The following is a 22,747-nucleotide window of genomic DNA, read 5'->3' as shown; positions in this document are numbered from 1 at the left end:
AAATAGTATTAGTCAATTACCTGTGTCTAATGACCAAGACTGGCAAGTTTGTGAACGTGAAGTCCACATACACAGCCGGCGTGAGACTCTGAGCGACATGGAATATTGAATGAACGAGCACAATCTAAATAAAGGGTTAAATAGGATAATCAAATGACGAGATTAATTTAATGATAGAGATTGGAATTTGAATATCTCTTAGAATCATTCATAATTGGAGTCAGATAAAGTAAAAAGAGGATCATGTTTAATGTTGAGAGATTATTCATTTAAATGTTGATATATAACATAAAGGAAAGACAGTAACACGTAAGCAGCCTTCTGCCATGCCATATATCAATTTATAACGGGAAGGGTTTGAGTCTCAGTTAAAATTTTTAGGGGGTACCTGGGTAAGTATAGTGTGCATGCAGAACATTTCAGGTTTGGGACTTGTCTTTTTTATGGGGGAAAGAAAGTGCAATTTTTTAAAAATGGCCCCCAATTTCAGGGTTATATATCTCTGGTAGGGGACCAGATACGAACCTGAAATTTTCACACAAATACCTCCTCTATAGTAGCATTCTGTAAAAAAAAATAAAAATAAAAAAAAACCTAGGGCTAGTAGAAATCTGGGGAAAAGCCTACTTTATTCATGCATTTTGAAAAATGAACTGATGTAATACAAGCATAACAAATAATAAAAGTGAACAGAAGTTTACAGTAATTATGTTTGTGATTGACATACAGTAGCTTATGCTTGTCAACGAGGTCTAAAATGTTAATACATTTGCTATCAGCAACAGTGAAGCAGTGACTAGGGTTGGAACTAAGCTCTAAGGACAGTGGACCTCGAGGGCCAGATCTGAAGAACCTTCTAGAACCTTCTAGAAGATCTATCATGTTTTGTACAGGTGAACAGTTGGTATGCGTGAATAGATTTTATCTGTTTGTGGGTGTGTATATGTGTATGTGTGTGCATGTGTGTGTGGATGTGTTCCGTGACTTCTGCAGATCCTCCTCTGTAGACTAAACCGGTTCCAGCTGTAGTAAAAGTGAAACTCCATTTTGTGAAGAAAGGACGTAAAAGGTTCACAGGAGAAAAACACAGTACGTATCTAAATCTAAAGCTATAATATGCGAATGTTATGAATCTACACTAGATGAAGAACAGTTCAGTTGATTTTTACTGAAGTTCTAATTTACAAAGTTTACTGTAGGACTTGATTTCCCTGTAAATCAGTGGTTCTCAACCAGGATGAGATTGGAAGGGGGGGCGCAAATTGTTTTCAAGAAATAAAAGACAGACAGGGCATCATTTGGGTACTCGGTGTATTTTATTGCTTTTCAAATAGAATGTGTATAAATGAAAAACTTTGTGTTCCTTCTCCTTCTGTATGTTCTTTTTGCTGGGAGAGGTGGAGTTTAGCCTGACTTTTATCTAGTGACCAATGTTACCAACTTAGCGACTGGTTTTTTTTTTGTTTTTTTTGCCAAAATAAAATCCCAACAACAACCGCCTAGCGACTTTTTGGACAAACCTTATTAACTTTCCAAATATCACCAGTACTGTCCTGCAAGCGCGAGGTCTTACTTTCTCGCTGCAGATAGATAGATAGATAGATAGATAGATAGATAGGTAGATTTTATATAGAATAGATAATCATTATACCTGATCTCCTCCAATAATGTGTGTGTGTGGGGGGGGGGAATCATGGGGGGCTTTAGTTACAAAAGGTTGAGAACCTCTGCTGTAAGTGAACCGTGTGATGATAGAGTTAGATTAAACACACACATGTTGGAATGAAATAACACTAAACCACCAAATCACTGTTACTGTTACTGTGTGTGTGCGTAGGTTTGCATGTGTAACCTGTAGGAGGAGACATGACCTCCAAAATGAGTGAACAGGAGAGAGAGAAAGACGAGAGGTGAGTGAACGGTGTGACTCGGTGAAAAACATGAATGCTCGCACATTCACCAGCACTAAACAGATCAGACACTGATGTGTATCTGTGAAAAGTGAATAGTGAACAGTTTAATTCAGCAGCTTTGTCTCGAGATGTTCAAAACCAGTTGATGATTAGTGACATTAAGCTACGGAGCAACACGTCTAACCCCAAGTCCCTGTAGCTGGATAAAGTATGAAGGTTAAAGAATCGTATCAGTGTTAATAAGGAATATCATCAGATTTTAACTACAGGTTAATTATTCAGTATTGCTACAGAACAGTAATAATGATGCAGTGGTTGTGTGTGTTTAGTCTGATTCATGGTAAGAGATCAGACTCACCTGAACCCAGCTGTGTGTCCATGAAGAGTGACTGGTCAATGGAGCTTCCAAGAAACTTTAGAGACACAGACTGTGCTACTGAACTGAGGTGAGTACAGTTTAATGTATGAGTGCAGTGTTTTATCTCTCACACTCTCACATAATCAACCATCTCTCAAATATCTGTGTATTCACTGGTTTGTGTTTGTAGTTATGAATATGATTTATAGCCCTTGTTAAACTTTTAACATGTGTTTTGTTTGTTCATAGACCGCAGAAGAATAAATCAGAAGTCACTGTGAAAAGTCATTTAGAGGACACATTCAAGGTGTGTGTGTGTGTGTGTGTGTGTGTGTGTGTTTCTTCAGCTTTTACTAATCCCAGCATTTTAATGAATATCTCTATCTGCGTGCTGCAGAGATGTGAGTAATCATCACACCTATTCCACTCTCACTGCAATGTGACAGAACAAAATACTGAGCAACACTAAGAGAGAACACGAGCGTATTGTGTTTTCCTCATTGGTGTCAAACACACAGAAATGTTCAATCACTCACCTTCATTTATTTACTCGTCTACTTCCTTCGTCTGGATGCCACCTACTGAATCGGCCTGGAATACACTATTCTAATCCCAAAGCTGTATTTATTTTTAAACACTTAAAACATTTTATTTATCACATCTGTTTGTAGACTCTTTATGATTAATCAGACAAAATGTAGTTTTATATTCGGTAATGAACACACACTCATGTGACATTATAGAGTTTTTGTATTTTTTTTTTCTTCCTGTTTCTAATCAGGAGCTGGAGCACAAAATCATCACTCTGTTAAAGAATGAGCTGAAGAGATTTAAGAAGCTCCTGAGTCCAGATTACCCAGCATGCTCTGAGAGGGAGGTGGAGGATGAGGAGGATCAGAGCAGTGTCAGAGAGGGAGTGCTGAAGATCACACTGCACTTCTTGAAGATCTTGAACCACGCAGATCTCGCTAACACACTTCAGAACAGTAAGAGCTCATGGGGTTATAACATCACTTTAACGTTAGAGGAAGGAAACTGCTCTAAATTTATTAAACACATCTCATCATAATGATGTGCTTTTATCAACACAACATAATAACAGATCAGTACTGACATTACATATGATATACAGCTATGAAAATATCAATATTCAACAGAGATGATCATAGAGTTTACATTTTATTCTTCTTTTTACCAGAACTCTTCTCTGTGTACCAGCGAGAACTCAAATCCAGACTGAGAGAGAAATGTAAAAGAATTAATGAAGGAATCTCCCAGCATGGAAGCTCAGCACTTTTGAATGAGATCTATACAGATCTCTACATCACAGAGGGTTGGAGTGGAGACATCAATAATGAACATGAGGTGAGACAGATTGAGACAGCTTCCAGAGGACCAGCAATACAAGAGACACCTATCAAATGTAATGATGTCTTTAAAGGCGAGTCCATCAGAAGAGTGCTGACTAAAGGAATTGCTGGAATTGGAAAAACAGTCTCTGTGCAGAAGTTCATTCTGGACTGGGCTGAAGGAAAAGCAAATCAGCACATCACCTTCATGTTTCCACTTCCCTTTAGAGAGCTGAATCTGATGAAGCAGGAACATCTCAGTTTGATGAATCTTCTTCATCACTTTTTCCCAGAAATGAAAGAATTACGATTAATAGACAGTGAGATCAACAAAGTCCTGTTCATCTTTGATGGTCTGGATGAGTGTCGACTTCCTCTAAATTTCCAGAACAATGCGAGATTGTGTGATGTGACAGAGTCAGCCTCAGTGGATGTGCTGCTGACAAATCTCATCAAGGGGAATCTGCTTCCCTCCGCTCTCCTCTGGATAACCTCTCGACCAGGAGCAGCCAATCAGATCCCTCCTGACTATGTAGACCAGGTAACAGAGGTACGAGGCTTCAATGATCCTCAGAAAGAGGAGTACTTCAGGAAGAGGATCAGTGATCAGAGCCTGGCCAATAAAATCATCTCACACATGAAGTCTTCAAGAAGCCTCTACATCATGTGCCACATCCCAGTCTTCTGCTGGATCTCAGCCACTGTTCTAGAGAGAATGTTGGGTCAAGCAGAGAGTGGAGAGGTCCCCAAGACTCTGACTCAAATGTTCACACACTTCCTGATCTTTCAGATCAAACACAAGGACCAAAAGTATCATCAGAAATATGACCCTGATCCTCAGCAGACCAGAGAGAGTATCCTGGCACTGGGGAAACTGGCTTTCCAACAGCTGGAGAAAGGAAACCTAATCTTCTATGAGGAAGACCTGAGAGAGTGTGGCATTGATGTTGGAGAAGTAGCAGTGTACTCAGGAGTGTGTATTCATATCTTCAGAGAGGAGTTTGGGCTTCACCTGGGGAAGGTGTTCAGCTTTATCCATCTGAGTGTTCAGGAGTTTCTGGCTGCTTTATACGCATTTCTCTTCTTCATCAACAAAAAGATTGCAAAACAACAAACCTCGTCTGGTTTTTTCACCAAGTCAACCATGTCTGATTTCCTCAGGGGTGCAGTGGACAAGGCCTTACAGAGTGAGAATGGACACCTGGACCTGTTCCTCCGCTTCCTTCTAGGTCTCTCACTGGAGTCCAATCAGACTCTTTTACGAGACCTACTGCCCCAGACAGGAAGCAGCTCTCACAGCAAACAAGAAACAGTTGAGTACATCAAGGAGAAGATCAGGAAGAATCCATCTCCAGAGAAATCCATCAATCTGTTCCACTGTCTCAATGAACTGAATGATCATTCTCTAGTGCAGGAAGTCCAAAATTACCTGAACAGAGGAGACTCCTGGTGTCTCAGAGGAGTCACACTCTCTCCTGCTCAGTGGTCAGCTCTGGTGTTTGTGTTGCTGAACTCAGAAGAGGATCTGGATGTGTTTAATTTGAGGAAATATTACAGATCAGCGGAAGGTCTTGTGAAACTGCTGCCAGTGGTCAAAGCCTCCAGAAAAGCTGAGTAGGTATCTTTTATTCTTAATTCATTAGTGCAGTTGTAATATAACACTAATGGTACTGATTAGAATAATTACTGACAAGCATTATTCAGTCAGTTCACTATTAATCTATATGTAAAGAGAATAAGGGAGCTTATTGAAGAGAGCATCATTACATACAGGATTTTTATTTTTGTTTTATATTTAATATATTTTATTTACATACAGATTAAGAGTGAACTGACTGAATAATGCTTGTCAGTAATTACTCTAATTAGATAATTACTCTTCCTCTCTCTCTCATTTGTGCATCTATCTTTGACTGCATGTGTGCAGATGGCAGAAGGGTCACACTCTTTTTAATAAAATATAAATAAACACATTGAATATGGACATTTTTAAGTTTTTAAAGGAAATATCAACATTGAAAGTATTGACAGCATTCATCGTTCCAATCCTCAATGTCAGTGTTCTCATATATCATCATTTCTCTCCCAGGTTGTGTTGGTGTGATCTCACAGAGGAAAGCTGTAAAGTTCTGTCCTCAGTTCTCAGATCAAACTCCTCCAGACTGAGAGAACTGGACCTGAGTAGCAATAAACTGCAGGATTCAGGAGTGAATCTGCTCTTTGCTGGACTGGAGAATCCACACTGTATACTGGAGATACTGAGGTCAGATCATCACTTTCATGTTTTGTTTATTTTATTGTCGCTATTATAGTATAAACCTAATAATATTAAAATGTAACTCAGCAAGCCTGATGTATAACAAGGGTCTGACAGATATGTAAAAAATATTGTTTTCTCTCTGACTTTTTTGAACATTTGAGTCAGTTCTTTTACATTTAGATAGTCGCTCGTATCAAACACATTTCAGTGTAAATGTTAAATATAAAGCTAATTGTTAAATCTAAATATTAAATGTAAACGTTGAATCTAAATGTGCGTGCTCGCTCTATGGTTTTTAAGTCTGGCGAACCTCAAGCTTACATAAAGGAAAGATAGGATGTTTGTAAGAGCATAAAGGCTGCAGGCTTTGTGCTCCAGTACTGACCAGTGTAGCCACAGACATCATCAATCTTTCCCTCATCCTGACTACAGTTTCCTCCTGCTTCAAGTCCACCACTATTTTACCTGTTCCAAAGAAAGCCACAGTCTCTTGTCTTAATGACTACATTACCGCTTAATGAGAGTCTTGTCAAGGAATACATCCTTTCACAACCTGCCTTCTCACCATACGTGCAACCCTGGACCTACTACAGTTTGCATACAGGACTAATAGATCCACAGAGGATGCGCATTCATTTGCCATTCACAAAATTCTAACACACCTGAAAGATAAGGACAGTTACACCAGATTACTTTTTATTAATTACAGTTTACATTTAATACTATAAAACAAGCTGCATAACCTGGGGCTGCCTCCTGCACTGTGTAACTGGATACTGAGCTTCAAAATGTTCACCTCAGAAAACACTCCCCCAGTACCCTTATAATGAACACAGGCACTTCTCAAGGCTGTGTACTCAGCCCTATGCTGTACACTCTCTTCACACATGACCATGTCGCTGCCCAGCCCAACAATGTCATCATAAAGTTCGCAGATGACACCAGTCATTGGTCTCATCAGGGGAAATGATGAAACAAACTACTAGAGAGAGGTCAGAACTGGTCACATGGTGCAAGGCTAACAATCTCATGCTGAACATCAATAAGACCAGGGAGATGGTTGTGGACATGAGGAGGGGTGAGCATTTCTAACAGCCACTACTGATTGGAGACTCTGAGGCAGAAAGAGTGGACAGCCATAAGTTCCTTGGTGTTCACATTTGTGAGGATCTCGGGTGGACAGGGAACATGGTGCAGCTGGTAAGAAAGGCCAATCAGAGAATGTACTTCCTTCGGAGAATGAGGAAGTTTGGCATGTCACCACAAATACTACACAACTTTTACAGATGCGCTGTAGAGAGTGTGTTTACCTGCTGTATAGCTGTGTTGTTGGAAACAGCACAGCACTTGATGGGAAGGTACTACAGAGGGTGATAAGGCTGGCCCAGAATATCACAGGAACAGAGTTCCCCTTACTGCAGGACATCTATAATAAGAGAACCTACAAATGGGCTTGCAACATCATCAGCGACCCTACCCATCCCACCCATAATTTCTTCACCCTCATGAAGTCTGGCAAGCAGTACTGGTGTACTGCAGCCAGAACATCCAGGCTCAGGGACAGTTTATATCCTCAGGCCATCAGACTGATCACCAGTTGTCACCCACTACCACTTCCACCGGGGCCATCAGGATAAGAGCAATCGACACCGCCCCCCCACCCCCCCGTCTTGAGAGGAATGGACAAAATTAGAATTTCACTGTACCAAGTACATATGACAGTGAAGATCTTGAATCTTGAGTCTTGAATCTAAAAAGTGTAACATTGTAATTGGGGGAAAAATAGATATTGAACTCTGGGTCCCGAGTGTAAATGTTCTCTAAAAACACTTTCTCCTAAAAAGCTGCTAAAACACACTGAATAAAAGTCTGTGCTATAAATAAAGATACATGCTGGTTCAGACTGGATTATTACCATCTTCCTGTTATCTTTTTTAGGAAAATGTAGACATGTGATAGGTATTTGTATGTATGAGTAAGGCGTACACACACACACACACACACACACACACACTCACAGACACGGACACTCACATCAGATATCAGTGTTCTGATATATATCATCATTTCTCTCCCAGGCTGTGTGAGTGTGATCTCACAGAGGAAAGCTGTAGACTTCTGTCCTCAGTTCTCAGATCAAACTCCTCCAGACTGAGAGAACTGGACCTGAGTAACAATAACCTGCAGGATTCAGGAGTGAATCTGCTCTTTGCTGGACTGGAGAATGCACACTGTACACTGGAGATACTGAGGTCAGATCATCACTTTCATGTTTTGTTTATTTTATTGTCACTATTCTAGTATAAACATAATATTTGTTTATTGTTTCGATATGGGGAGCCGAATCTAAAAATATTCTTTTCTCTCTGACTTTTCAGAACATTTGAGGCTGTTCTGTTACTTTTAGATAGTGACTCGTATCAAATACGTTCAGTGTAAATGTTAAATATAAAGCTAATTGTTAAATCTATTAAAACTAAATAGCAAGTATAAATGTTAAATGTTAATGAAATAAATCTCTCATTCATATGCTAATTGCCCCCGCGTCTCAGAGTGCGCTTCATTGGGAGAACATGGTGCAGTAGGGGTGCCAGGTTTACACTATACTGGTTGGGTTTGGAACAAGGCAGTCGGTGTAAAGAGCAAGTCCACAGGTGGCAAGGTTTTTTGTTTGGGTTCAGGATACTTGTTTGGGACCTGAAAATCCTCTCTGCTATGAAATTACAGATGTACAGATGTAGAAAAGTAGGTCCCACAGCACATTAGCGGTAGCTACACTGCCTACTTGACTAGCTAGTGCTACAGCTGCTACTTTTACATTTACCTACTTCTGTATTTTTGTATGTCTGTAATTTCATAGCAGAGACTAATTTTAGGATTTCCTGTTTTGTCAGGACATCACGGTCCCAAATAAGCATCCTGAATCAATAGTTGCAGTAAAACAGAAATGAGCAGCTGTTCAGGATCACTGTAGTGTCCACCACAGTATAGTTGTCGATCTCTGAGTCACCTTCTCAAGTGATGGGGATTTACATCGTTTGAAAAGTGTGTAGCACTAGCACAGCTAGATAAATAGATAGATAGATGGAATTTATTGATCCACAAGGGGAAATTTGGAACAAATAAAATTTAACCCAAGCTCAGACCTGAAACTTGGAGGTGTGAGGCAGCAACTCTACCACTGTGCCAGCTATTTCCTCCTGGGACAGATGCTGATTAAAGTAAAAACATGCAGCATGTATACCTGACCATGCATTTCAACATCATGAGAAAAATCAGTTGTGACCTCAAGAAAGCAGCTGTCGTTATATCAAGAAAATAACATTTGTTATCTTAAGATTAGAAGAAATAAATAACTGATATCCTTTCTGGATTTCCATTGAAAACAGAAATGGTTCTATACATTGTAGATAGGACTACACACTCTGTGTTGAAATTTTTCCTTTCCCATAGCATACGTTTGTAGAAACTGGTTTGATTTCATTCTGATTATATGCTTTTAAAGATCTTGGCTGCTGAGGACTGTTTTAAAATCTGCTTTTCACATCCATAATTAATTATCACTAAGTTTATATTTAACCATTTCATTTAATATTTAGGTTTATCATTAACTTAAATGTAGCAGAACATTGTTTAAAAAAAAAACTATTGTTAAAAAAAAAACTTCAGACAGAAAAGAATAATCAACTTTTTACATTTGTGCCCCGTAGACACAATATTATATAACATTTTGTTTACCATTTAACATTTTAAAAATGTAACATTGTAATAGGGGGAAAAATAGATATTGAACTCTGGGTCCCGAGTGTAAATGTTCTCTAAAATCACTTTCTCCTAAAAAGCTGCTAAAACACACTGAATAAAAGTCTGTGCTATAAATAAAGATACATGCTGGTTCAGACTGGATTATTACCATCTTCCTGTTATCTTTTTTAGGAAAATGTAGACATGTGATAGGTATCTGTATGTGTGAGTAAGGCGTACACACACACACACACACACACTCACAGACACGGACACTCACATCAGATATCAGTGTTCTGATATATCATCATTTCTCTCCCAGGCTGTGTGAGTGTGATCTCACAGAGGAAAGCTGTAGACTTCTGTCCTCAGTTCTCAGATCAAACTCCTCCAGACTGAGAGAACTGGACCTGAGTAACAATAAACTGCAGGATTCAGGAGTGAATCTGCTCTCTGCTGGACTGGAGAATCCACACTGTACACTGGAGATACTGAGGTCAGATCATCACTTTCATGTTTTGTTTAATGTATTGTCACTTGTGCATGGGCCACAATGAGATTTTGACAGTAAGATAAACTTAAGCAAAAATATCACAGTTTCATGGTATCGTGGTATTGCGATTACAGCGCTTAAATGTATTATTTTTAAATGACTGGGTATAAAACAACAACTTTTTTCCACTGACACACAATATATTTTATTTTTAAGCAATATACAGAATATTTGGAACAGTAGTAAACATGTACAGTTGCAATGAAAATGATTCAACCCCCTTTACAAATCAGGTTTATTGTCAAAATGTACAGACTTTCAGCTGTGTGCAATGAACAAATCAAACAAAAGCAGTTGAAATAGTTCAACACAATGAACGCTTCAAGTGGTTTCCCCAAATTCAACTGAAAATGCGACTTATAATGACATCTCCAGAAATTATTCAACCCCTTCATGGCTAGCATCTTTAGTACACAGTAGAGCTCCTTTTACTGTTATGACCTGCTGCAAATGAGATGCAGAGCTTCTGTCAGCGTTCCTGAGGAATCTTCTCCCGTTCCTCATGAGCAATGTCCTCCAGTTCAGTAATATTCTTGGGTTTGTGTGCTGCAACCGCCTTCAAATCCCACCAGAGATTTTCTATGGGGTTCAAGTCAGGTGACTGTGATGGACCTGTAGAATCTTCCAGGACTTCTTCTGTAACCAAGCCTTGGTGGAATCTGAGGTACGCTTGGGATCATTGTCCTGTTGGAAGGTCCGATGACGCCCAAGCTTCAGCTTCCTCACAGACGGCATGACGTTTTCTCCTAGGATTTCCTGAAACTTCAGTGAATCCATCTCGCCTTCCACACGCTGCAGGTTTCCAGTGCCAGAGGATGCAAAGCAGCCGCAGAGCATCACCGAGCCTCCACCATGCTCGACTGTGGACAGAGTGTTCTTTCTTCATTCTTCTTCCTCCAGACATACCGCTGATCCATCATGCTGAAAAGTTCCAGTTTTGTTTCATCGCTCCACAGAACAGAATCCCAAAACTTCTGTGGCTTATTTATATGATTTTGAGCGACTTTTCTTGTGCTTTTGGGTCAGTAGTGGTGAACCTCTTGGAGTTCTGGCACGGAAACCTTCTGCGTGTTTAGTACGTGCCTTACTGTATTCACTGAAGCCTCAGTGCCTGTTACACCAAGTCTTGCTGCAGGTCTTTTGCAGTCCCTCGAGGGTTTTTCACAACCTGCCTTCTCAGAATCTGCTTGCAGCCGTTGATAGCTTCCTTTTTCTGCCCTGTCCTGGTATTTCATATGTTTTCTACCCCTAGCCAGTTCAGGTGTTTCATGTGTTCCAGCTCAAGCACACCTGCTGCAACTAACGAAGCCCTTGATTATTTTCATCAGATGTGCTTGACACAACACCTGTTTTGCATATTTGTGCTGTTGTGAGGGATTCTATTCAGGGGGTTGAATAATTTTGAAACTGGAGAAATCATAAGTTGCATTTTCAGTTGAATTTGGTGAAACCACTTGAAGTGTTTGTTGTGTCGAACTATTTCAACTGCTTTTGTTTGATTTGTTCATTGCAAACAGCTGAAAGTCTGTAAATTTTGACAATAAACCTGATTTGCAATGGGGGCTGAATCATTTTGATTGCAACTGTATGTAAGGTTAAATAATTCTAAAATGATTGTAAAATAATATAAAATAATGCTATAAAATCAATTATTGTTATTTCAGTGTTGATACACATACAAATAAGGAGAGAGAGAGAACACACACACACACACACACACACACACACACATATTCAGATATCAGTGTTCTGATATATCATCATTTCTCTCCCAGGTTGTGTCGGTGTGACCTCACAGAGGAAAGCTGTAGACTTCTGTCCTCAGTTCTCAGATCAAACTCCTCCAGACTGAGAGAACTGGACCTGAGTAGCAATAACCTGCAGGATTCAGGAGTGAATCTGCTCTCTGCTGGACTGGAGAATCCACACTGTACACTGGAGATACTGAGGTCAGATCATCACTTTCATGTTTTGTTTAATGTATTGTCACTTGTGCATGGGCCACAATGAGATTTTGACGGTAAGATAAACTTAAGCAAAAATATCACAGTTTCATGGTATCGTGGTATTGCGATTACAGCGCTTAAATGTATTATTTTTAAATGACTGGGTATAAAACAACAACCTTTTTCCACTGACACACAATATATTTTATTTTTAAGCAATATACAGAATATTTGGAACAGTAGTAAACATGTACAGTTGCAATGAAAATGATTCAACCCCCTTTACAAATCAGGTTTATTGTCAAAATGTACAGACTTTCAGCTGTGTGCAATGAACAAATCAAACAAAAGCAATTGAAATAGTTCAACACAATGAACGCTTCAAGTGGTTTCCCCAAATTCAACTGAAAATGCGACTTATAATGACATCTCCAGAAATTATTCAACCCCTTCATGGCGAGCATCTTTAGTACACAGTAGAGCTCCTTTTACTGTTATGACCTGCTGCAAATGAGATGCAGAGCTTCTGTCAGCGTTCCTGAGGAATCTTCTCCCGTTCCTCATGAGCAATGTCCTCCAGTTCAGTAATATTCTTGGGTTTGCGTGCTGCAACCGCCTTCAAATCCCACCAGAGATTTTCTATGGGGTTCAAGTCAGGTGACTGTGATGGACCTGTAGAATCTTCCAGGACTTCTTCTGCAACCAAGCCTTGGTGGAATTTGAGGTACGCTTGGGATCATTGTCCTGTTGGAAGGTCCGATGACGCCCAAGCTTCAGCTTCCTCACAGACGGCATGATGTTTTCTCCTAGGATTTCCTGATACTTCAGTGAATCCATCTCACCTTCCACACTCTGCAGGTTTCCAGTGCCAGAGGATGCAAAGCAGCCGCAGAGCATCACCGAGCCTCCACCATGCTCGACTGTGGACAGAGCGTTCTTTCTTCATTCTTCTTCCTCCAGACATACCGCTGATCCATCATGCTGAAAAGTTCCAGTTTTGTTTCCTCGCTCCACAGAACAGAATCCCAAAACTTCTGTGGATTATTTATATGTTTTTGAGTGGAATTTTCTTGTGCTTTTGGGTCAGTAGTGGTGAACGTCTTCACCTTCAGTGTTTAGTACACACCTTACTGTGCTCACTGAAACCTCAGTGCCTGTTACACCAAGTCTTGCTGCAGGTCTTTTGCAGTCACTCGAGGGTTTTTCACAACCTGCCTTCTCAGAAATCTGCTTGCAGCCGTCGATAGCTTCCTTTTTCTGCCCCGTCCAGGTATTTCATGTATTTTTTCCACCCCTAGCCAGTCCAGGTATTTCATGTGTTCCAGCTCAAGCACACCTGGTGCAGCTAATGAAGCCCTTGATCAGCTTGACACAACACCTGTTCTGCATATTTGTGCTGTTGTAAGAGATTCTATTCAGCGGCTTGAATAATATTGAAACTGGAGAAATCAGTATAATTTGCATTTTCAGTTGAATTTGGGGAAACCACTTGAAGCATTCGTTGTGTCGAATTATTTGAATTGCTTTTGTTCCATTTGTTTGTTGCAAACAGCTGAAAGTCTGTAAATTTTGACAAAAAACCTGATTTGCACTGGGGGCTGAATAATTTTGATTGCAACTGTATGTCAGGTTAAATAATTCTAAAATGATTATGAAATAATATCAAATAATGCTATACAATAAATTATTGTTATTTCAGTGTTGATGCACATACAAATAAGGAGAGAGAGAGAACACACACACACACACACACATATTCAGATGTCAGTGTTCTGATATATCATCATTTCTCTCCCAGGCTGTGTGAGTGTTATCTCACAGAGGAAAGCTGTAGACTTCTGTCCTCAGTTCTCAGATCAAACTCCTCCAGACTGAGAGAACTGGACCTGAGTAGCAATAAACTGCAGGGTTCAGGAGTGAAGCTGCTCTCTGCTGGACTGGAGAATCCACACTGTACACTGGAGATACTGAGGTCAGATCATCACTTTCATGTTTTGTTTAGTGTATTGTCACTTAGGCATGAGATTTTGACGGTATGATAACCTTAAGCAAAAATATCACGCTCAGAGGTCAGATGATCGTGTGTGTGTGTGTGTGTGTGTGTGTGTAGGTTGATCTATAATTGTTGATCTCTCTACAGGCTGGAACTCTGCAGTATTACAGGTGAAGGTTGTGTTGCTCTGGCTTCAGCTCTGAGGTCAAACACCTCATCACACCTGAGAGAACTGAATCTGAAACACAATAAACCAGGAGAATCAGGAAAGAAGCTGCTCTCTGATCTACTGAAGGATCCACACTGTAAACTGGAGAAACTACAGTGAGTTACTGACAGAAACACACACACACACACACACACACACACACACACACACACACACACACGCACACACACTAGTTATGTAATGTGACGTAGTGTGTTTAGACAGATAGAGACAGACTTTTTACATTTTATTTGTATAGAACTTTTAACAGGGACACTGTCACAAAGCAGCTTTACAGGAATCCGGATACAGCTTTAGATTTAAATCCCTAACGAGCAAGTCAGAGATGACAGTGGAGAGGAAAAACTTCCTGAGACCATATGAGGAAAAGAAACCTTGAGAGGAACCAGACTCAGAAGGGAACTTTTCCTCTTCTGGGTGACACCAGATAGTGTGATTATAAATCATTCCTCTTCTGTAGTTCTAGAGTCAAGCAGTTCTGATTTCAGTAGAGTTTTAGCTTAAAGTCTATAGTATCAAAGTGAAGTTCTCCACTGTATGATGAATGAGAGCTGAGTGTAAACTGTCTTTAGTAAGTCTAATCATTTGGATGTCCAAGTGAAGACATCCACAGTCAGCTTTAGGTTGTCCATGTGGCACCGCCCATAGCAATCTCACGCCAAACTTTGGGCTAGTCATGTGGGCCATCCTCAACAGCAGCAAGTGATTCTCAGCTGAAGGAATCAGTTTAATATCCTTTCTAAAATATTTTCCATCAGGATTTTTATTGTTATTTACTTTTACTGGAACTTTTTACTGGAACTGTTTGCATAGTTCAAATCATTCAAATCAGCTTGCCTTGGTTCTACACACACGCGCACACACACACACACACTCTGTGTTTACACTGATTTTTCTTGTGAGGAGTCTGACAATTGATTCTGATAAATCAGATGAATGTCTGATCATTTTACTCTTTTCCACTACTTTACAGGTTCTGGCCATTTTTACTCTGATCTCCAATTCTCAACCTCAGATGATTATGGATTACATGAACCTGTTCAAATAAACATTACAAAGTGTTTTGAAGAACATACACTCACCGTCCACTTTATTACTCACTGTACAGCTGTACCATCACTGTACAGTTCAGCTCAACCACACTCAAGCCAACCAGGATGGCCAGGAACCTTGGGATGATTCTCAATGACAGTTTGACCTTTACAGACCTCATCTCAACAACTGCACGGTCCTGTAGGTTCCTCCTGTACAAGATCAATAAAATCAGACCCTACCTCACTGAACAGGCTACACAGATACTAGTCCAGGCTCTTGTTATCTCAAAGCTGGACTACTGCAACTCACTACTCTCGGGTCTCCCAGGCAGCTCCATCAAACCCCTTCAGATGATTCAGAATGCAGCAGCACGCCTCGTCTTCAACCAGCCCAAGAGAACCCATGTCACACCCCTCTTCATCTCCCTCCACTGGCTTCCTGGAGCTGCCCGCATCAAATTCAAGGCCTTGATGCTCACCTACAAGACCTTGTCTGGAACAGCACCCTCCTACCTCAACTCTCTCCTGAAGGCTTACGTTCCCTCACGCAATCTGCGATCAATCAACGACCGACACTTAGTAGTACCTACTCAGCGTGGCTCAAGGTCCCTTTCAAGAACCTTCAAACTAACTGTTCCTCAGTGGTGGAATGAACTTCCAACCTCAATCCGGACCGCAGAATCTCTCACCATCTTCAAAAAACAGCTAAAGACCCACCTCTTCCATGAACACCTAACCAACCCGTTTAAAAAACAAAAAAACAAAAAACAAATCATTTACTCTGGCACTTACACCTCTACTCTGCACACTTTGCTTCTTCTGGAACTGAATTAATGGATCTTGTATGGTAACACTACTTGTATTGTTCTCTTCTTGATATATCGTTTTGCTTGTATTTTCTCATATGTAAGTTGCTTTGAATAAAAGCGTCTGCTAAATGAATAAATGAATATTATATAAATAAATAAATAAATGCACATTCATGCAGTTATCCAATCAGCCAATCATGTGGCAGCAGCACAAAGCATAAACCCATGCAGATGCAGGTCAAGAGCTTCAGTTAATGTTCACATCAAACATCAGAATGGAGGAAAGGTCTGATCTCTGTGACTTTAACCATGGCATGGTTGTTGGTACCAGATGGGTTGGTTTGAGTATTTCAGAAACTGCTGATCTCCTGGGATTTTTACACTGAACACCTACTCACGGGATGTTTTTTTTTTTTTTTTGCACCATTCTGTATAGAGACTGTTGTGTGTATTTGGCTCATTGGATAATTGCATAAATGAGCAGGTGTGCAGGTGTTCCTATTAAAGTGTACGGTGAGTGGATGTGACTATTACTATTTTAAAAGGATAATGATAATGGGTATGACACACACACACACACAGAAGATACTCCCTGACCAATCAGAACAAAGAAATTGAAATGCTCCATCCAGTAGGTGGCAGTATATACACCATAAATTTTTAGAAGAAGAAGAAGACCACACCCACCCTCTTGATTTTAAATACTCTGTATGTAGAACAACGTGTATGAGCTTTCAACATGGCTGCTGCTTGCGCTAATGCAAAAAGTTCACTCTACTTTGGGAAGATTGGAAAAAAATGTAGAGCGCATATATATATATATATATATATATATATATATATATATATATATATATATATATGGCACCCGTGAACCGCACCGTCAGCCTCTATTATCTGAAGCGAAGATACAATTCACAGGCCTACCCTGTTATGACAAAGCTACGTCTCGTTCCCTTCTCAGGAAACAGGGTTACATGCGTAACCCAGACGTTCCCTTTCAAAGGGAACTCCACGTTGCGTTTAGCATAACACTATGGGAACAAGAATACCCATTCCTTCATACCGAGGGTATGGCCTGGTCAAAAAGACCCAAGCCCGACGGTCACTGCAAGACACTCAAGCCCGGGGCAGAATGAATATGCAGGCTGTAATATCAAATGATTTTGTGTGGCGTAGACCACCCTGCAGCAGCACACACATCCTGTAAGGATATGCCGTTGGACAAAGCCTTTGAGGAGGCGACCCCCCCTAGTGGAATGAGCCCTTATGCCCAGAGGCATAGCAAGACCGCGCACCTTATAAGCGATAGAGATTGCTTCCACTATCCAATTGACCCAGCATCACCTCTACTGTCACCGCCAAGCAGACCAGCAGCTGCTCCGACTTACGCCACTGGCCGGAGTGGTGGACATAAGTACAGAGAGCCCTTACTGGACACAGCAGGTGCATTCTCTCTTGTTCCGGTGTGAGGAAAGGTGGAGGGCAGAAAGCCTGCAACACCACAGGCTGAGCAGCAGATGTAGGCACCTTAGGAATATACTCCGGCCTAAGATACAGGAAGGTCTTGGCTAATCCAGGGGTAAAGTCAAGGCAGGAAGGGGCAACAGAGAGAGCTTGTAGATCTCCTACTCACTTGAGAGATATCAGGGCCAGCAGAAGAGCTACATTTAGAGTCAGAAGCTTCTCAGAGGCTGACTCTAAGGGCTCAAATGGGGCCCCTGACAGACCTTCCAGGACCACAGAAAGGTCCCAGGAAGGTATGCATGGCCTGCAGATGGGCCTCAGCCACCTGACACCATGCACAAACCTTGAAGTTAGAGGATGTTGCCCCACAGATGCTCCATCAAAAGGGGTGTGGCTGGCGGAAATGGCAGCCACGTAAACCCAGATTGTAGAAAGGAGCTCACCCCGCTGAGAAACGTCCTTGTAAGAACTCCAGGACTGTAGCTATTGCGCATTTCACGGGGTCTAACCGGCTATGGAAACCCACAGTTTCCATAGTTCCTGCCGAGGGTGATAAATCAACCCTCCGGCTTGAGATAGTAGATCCCTGTGGATGAGAATCTCCCAAGGAGTGCCATCTAGCAGGGATATTATCTCTGAGAACTATATTCGAGCTGGCCAATAAGGTACTACTAGCAGCAGACATAGGCTGTCTTGGCGAACTCTTGCTAGAACTTGTGGGAGCAGAGCAATCGGGGAAAAGCATTCAGATGTGACTTCGGCCACATGTGCACCATGGTGTCCAGCCCTAATTGTGCGGGAGGAGTGAGGGCAAACCACAGCGGGCAGTGTGTTGTCTCCTTGGAGGCGAACACATGCAGTCCTGCTTAGCCAAACCTGCGCCATATGGACTCCACCACTTGTGGATGGGGCCACCAATCCCTGGGCCTCAGCCCCTGCCTCAACAGGATGTCTGCCCCCACATTCCAGTTGCCGAGAACATACATTGCACTCACTGCCAAAACTTTCCCTCTGCCCAGAGAAGAATTAGTTGCGCCTGCCTGAACAGGGGGTGCGGAGATAATCCTCCCTGGTGGTCAATATATGAGACCACCGCTGTGTTGTCTGTAAACACATGGTGACCTCTCAATCGACATTGGCTGCTGCTGCCATAAGTTCCAATAGTCTCCCATAGAGGCTGGAGGGGTTGCCAAGATCCAGCTTTATCTTGCTCAATGTTGATAGGATTGACCCCACACATGTTGGGGATAGAAACGCCCTCATCATAGTAGAATCCTTATAACCCCTAGAAAAGTTGTCCACTGCACTGGAGAAAGCATACTTTTCTGAGGTTCAACCTGAGCCCCAAGCTCTTCATGTGGGTATTAACAACATGTTGAACCGCCAGTTCCCTGGATCATGTTGGAATTAACCAGTTGTCCAGATAGTTTAGTCCACAGATGCCCTGGAGTCACAATGGAGCCAGAATGACATCCATGCACTGTGTGAAGGTGCGAAGCGAGAAAGCTAGCCCGAAAGGCAGACCCTATGTGGAAATATGCACCTTTTAGATCTATCGTCACAAACCAGTCCTCAGTCTGAATCTGTGGAACGATAAGTTTGGTCGTCAGCATCTTGAAACTGTATGTCCGAAGAGTACAGTTCAGATGACGCAGATCTAAAATTGGCCGCATACTCTTATTTTTTGCGGACCAGGAAATAACGGCTGTAAAAACCTCCCTCCCTCAGGGAACAGGGTACATGTTCTATGGCCCCTTTGTGCAAGAGAGATCTTACTTCCTGCGCTAACGTCGGGCTCTGGTCTGTGCTGACTACTGTGTTGAGCACACCTCTTAACCGGGGGAGGGTCGAACTCTAAACTGGACCCGGTAACCCTTTTCTATGGTAGACAGAACCCATGGAGACACATTTGGCAGTAGTTTCCATGCTGCCAGATGGTCTTTTAGTGACGTTAACTATTCCACATTGTATTGGAGGGAAAGCATCAGATTTTCGTTGCCCTGTGACAGCTCGCTAACCAGAGAACACTGAAAACTTGGGACAGCCTTGGCTAACTACCCTAACAACCTCATGTCCCCTGATACGTCCCTCCATGGCCCCTCAGGACCACTATTCTTTGCCTCCTTGGCCTTTATGACCATTTTCAGATCAGGCCTAGTTGCAGGCCACGACTGTGGCCGCCCGGTTCCCCTGGCTGTCTGCAGGGGTTGGCGGGCTGCCATACTCACCTTCTGTGTCTCCCTCGCACTAGTGTTGGCCCGGGCACCACTTGTGGATGCCCGGGTGAACTCGACACAACAGGGAAGGAACTGGCTGAATGCCACCATATGTCGAGCTCACTCAGCAGGTCTGCTTGGTAGGCCTTCAACACTGTCATTGCCTGCAGTGACCCACAGTCAAGACTACTACTGCATAGGCCTTGCCCACCAATGCCACATTGGCCTTACACGGTGGCTTGGATGGCAAAGCTGGCCCCCCTAAATTACCTGCTGTTGATGGAGAGAGATAGCTCGCAAGCGCCTCCTCCACCTTCAGCATAGCTAAATAGCCATGTCGTTCATTCCCCACAATGGCCGAATAATCCAACATCATGGGGTTATAAATACGGCTTATGCGTGGTTTTCCCCCAGAAGCCTGATATTCTGTCATGCACTTCTGGAAGAAAGGGGTTTTCTGCAGTGTGAGGGATTTACTTTCACTGGGGAGAAAAAGCTCATCCAGCCTTAGTAATCACTTCAAGCAGCCCTTTATATGCTGCTCTCAGTTTTTAGTACACCCTTCTGGCTCCTCGGTGTCAGAGAGGAATTATTACTATTATTTCTGTGTGGTTTTTTTTTTGGCTTTCCGTAGCGGAAGGAGTCGTCACGATGAGAGCTCCAAAATCCAACCCGGAAGACAGAGCAAGAGCTAGAGCAGCGCTCTTCTCTGACTCCTCTACCAAATCCATAAGAGATCCTCCGGACCTGAGACGGCTAGCTGCCTAGGTAGCAGCCAGCCCAGATCCGCGAGGCTCTGAAACCCAATTCGCTTCGGCTTCCGAGAAGAGAGTGAGTCCCGAGCGGAGCTGCTTAATGTAGGCATTATAATGTGCAGTCAGACCTCTTGAGGGTTGCCGTCGCATGTTTCACCCCTAGACACTTCACACAGAAAATGTGCACTACTCCCCGTGATGAAATGGGAGCAAGTTGTAACGCACTTCCTGAATTCTCTCACTCATTCCTTTTTTTTTCCTTCTCTTTTTTAAAAGGGATAGAAAAGTCCAGAGATTTTGAGAAAAGATAGAGAGGAAATTAAGCATCTTTTTGCTTCTTTACACAAACAACCGACATGCAGTCTCGCTGAAGATAATAAAGGCTGATGGCGCGGTTCACACGTACCATATATCACCGACGCGCTTAATTGCCACGTCACTTGATCACAGCTCCCATAGTGTTATGCTAAACGCACCGTGGAGTTCCCTTTGAAAGGGAACTAAGCTATCAATTAGGCTACATGCAGACAGCTTTTATTTTAGCTTGTTTGCAACAGTTCTTATTAGCTTAACAAGTACACTATGGCTGTGTAAAACATACTGCAGTTATGGAGCAGTTGGCTCCTGGTATCACGTAATGAAGGCACAGACAAAAGTAAGTGCAGGTATGGCAGTTTAATAAAACAACAAGTCCACTGGATAACACAGAAGTCAATAATCATTAACAGGCAGAGGTCAGGCGATCAGGCAAACAGTACAAATAAGGCAGGGCAAAGAGACAAGATCAAGAACATGAACAAAGTCAAAAACCAGAATAAACACACGGTCTAAGGCTTGGTGTAAACAGAGACACAAGGCAACTGAACATATACCTCACCATGGCTGCATGTGTGAGAGTCTCTTAAGAAGTGTGGTGTGAACGGGAACAGGTGTGTGTGATTAGTCCTCAGGAGAAGGTGCGTGTCTGTGTGCTCCATTGGGAGTTGTAGTTGTCGGCCATGTTTGTAGTTCATGGTGAATTCTGGGAAATGGAGTTGCTGATTTGCCATGACAGGCAAACCAGTCATGGTTTCTTTCTTCTGTCACCTGGTGACATCTTTCAAAGCATTTAATACATTTGAATTCCTTCACATTCTTACATATAGAACCTTTAATATAATCTCCATTATTTAATGTCAAAAGGAATGTGCTAAAGCACAGAACCTATGGAACTGACCAGATAACTGAGGTCTTATGTCTGGACTGTACTTAAAAATACAATTAGCCTTCTATTTGGAGTTAAGTATTAATTCGTCATGGAGACTGAACCTAGCCTGTAACTCTATTAATGTGCAGGGACGCCATGAAACTGTACAGTTGCAACTGTATACCATCCTGATAATTTGTATCCCCACCACTTATAAACTATAACTTCTCCATTGTAGCCTACAAACATGTAGCTATCCTAATAGACATGAGTATCATGAGTAATCTAGCAGCATTAATTCAGATTAAGTACTTTCTACAAACAATCACACTGGATCTAAGAATCAGTTATTATCTCATCCTGAACTCATAATGATTCCAGATCTGGAATTAATTTGTATTATCACTTTATGTTGCTTCTTTTGCAAAATTCCTCCTTAAAATTTAATTACAATTACTAACAACTGCTCAAAAGATTTAGTAAAGGCAAATACCTATGTTGAACTTTCTTTCATAGTTTCCTGACCACCAAAGAGAAGATTGAAAAAGTATATATCAGTTTAAACAAAATATTTCCAGTCACAAGCAAAAATAGCGCTATACAGTACCAGTCACATGAAGGAGGCACGGACAGAAGCAAGTGCAGGTTATGTAGTTTAATCCAAAAAACAAGAAGTCTAACTCCAAAAACACAACGTTAAACAGTCAAGGGTCATACGATCAGGCAAACAGGTCAAAACAGGCAAGGCAGAGAATCGAAGTAAATGACGTAATCCAAAACCAGAATATCCACAGTTAGAAAGGCTTGGTAACGACAGAGACAACAGCAACTGAGCATATACTTCGCAAAGACAATGTGTTCAAACAGTCTCTTATTCGTGGTGTGATTGCGAGTGTAAATGGGAACAGGTGTCTAGTTAGAACTCCGGAGAAGAT

At 41.8% G+C, this 22,747-nt stretch overlaps 1 protein-coding gene across 2 annotated transcripts; it reads left to right on the top strand.

The window, feature by feature from the left end:
- The first annotated feature begins 859 nt into the window (after nucleotides 1–859).
- LOC128609170 (NACHT, LRR and PYD domains-containing protein 12-like) lies at nucleotides 860–15,409 on the top strand. 2 transcript variants are annotated; one of them, XM_053627609.1, is made up of 13 exons: nucleotides 860–1,089; nucleotides 1,859–1,910; nucleotides 2,243–2,359; nucleotides 2,521–2,578; nucleotides 3,053–3,257; nucleotides 3,470–5,234; nucleotides 5,710–5,883; nucleotides 7,959–8,132; nucleotides 9,947–10,120; nucleotides 11,953–12,126; nucleotides 13,922–14,095; nucleotides 14,264–14,440; nucleotides 15,319–15,409. In XM_053627609.1, exons 2-13 carry the CDS (start codon nucleotides 1,867–1,869, stop codon nucleotides 15,338–15,340), a joined length of 3,258 nt encoding a protein of 1,085 aa, XP_053483584.1. In that variant the 5' UTR covers nucleotides 860–1,089; nucleotides 1,859–1,866; the 3' UTR covers nucleotides 15,341–15,409. The 2 variants fall into 2 exon arrangements, with proteins under 2 accessions (XP_053483584.1, XP_053483583.1); XM_053627608.1 differs by having other exon boundaries at nucleotides 1,838–1,910.
- Nucleotides 15,410–22,747: the final 7,338 nt, after the last annotated feature.

This window comes from Ictalurus furcatus, chromosome 6, assembly GCF_023375685.1.
Source record: "Ictalurus furcatus strain D&B chromosome 6, Billie_1.0, whole genome shotgun sequence".
In the NCBI taxonomy this organism is placed as follows: Eukaryota; Metazoa; Chordata; class Actinopteri; order Siluriformes; family Ictaluridae; genus Ictalurus; species Ictalurus furcatus.
This window is presented reverse-complemented; position numbering and strand designations above follow the sequence as displayed.

What these genes read in the sequence shown, in the direction of transcription:
- LOC128609170 (XM_053627609.1), top strand. Translation starts at nt 1,867, where the DNA reads ATGACCTCCAAAATGAGTGAACAGGAGAGAGAGAAAGACGAGAG. An exon ending in TGTACACTGGAGATACTGAG is followed by an intron (nt 8,133 to 9,946) that starts GTCAGATCATCA and finishes TTTCTCTCCCAG; the next exon opens with GCTGTGTGAGTGTGATCTCA. An exon ending in TGTACACTGGAGATACTGAG is followed by an intron (nt 14,096 to 14,263) that starts GTCAGATCATCA and finishes ATCTCTCTACAG; the next exon opens with GCTGGAACTCTGCAGTATTA.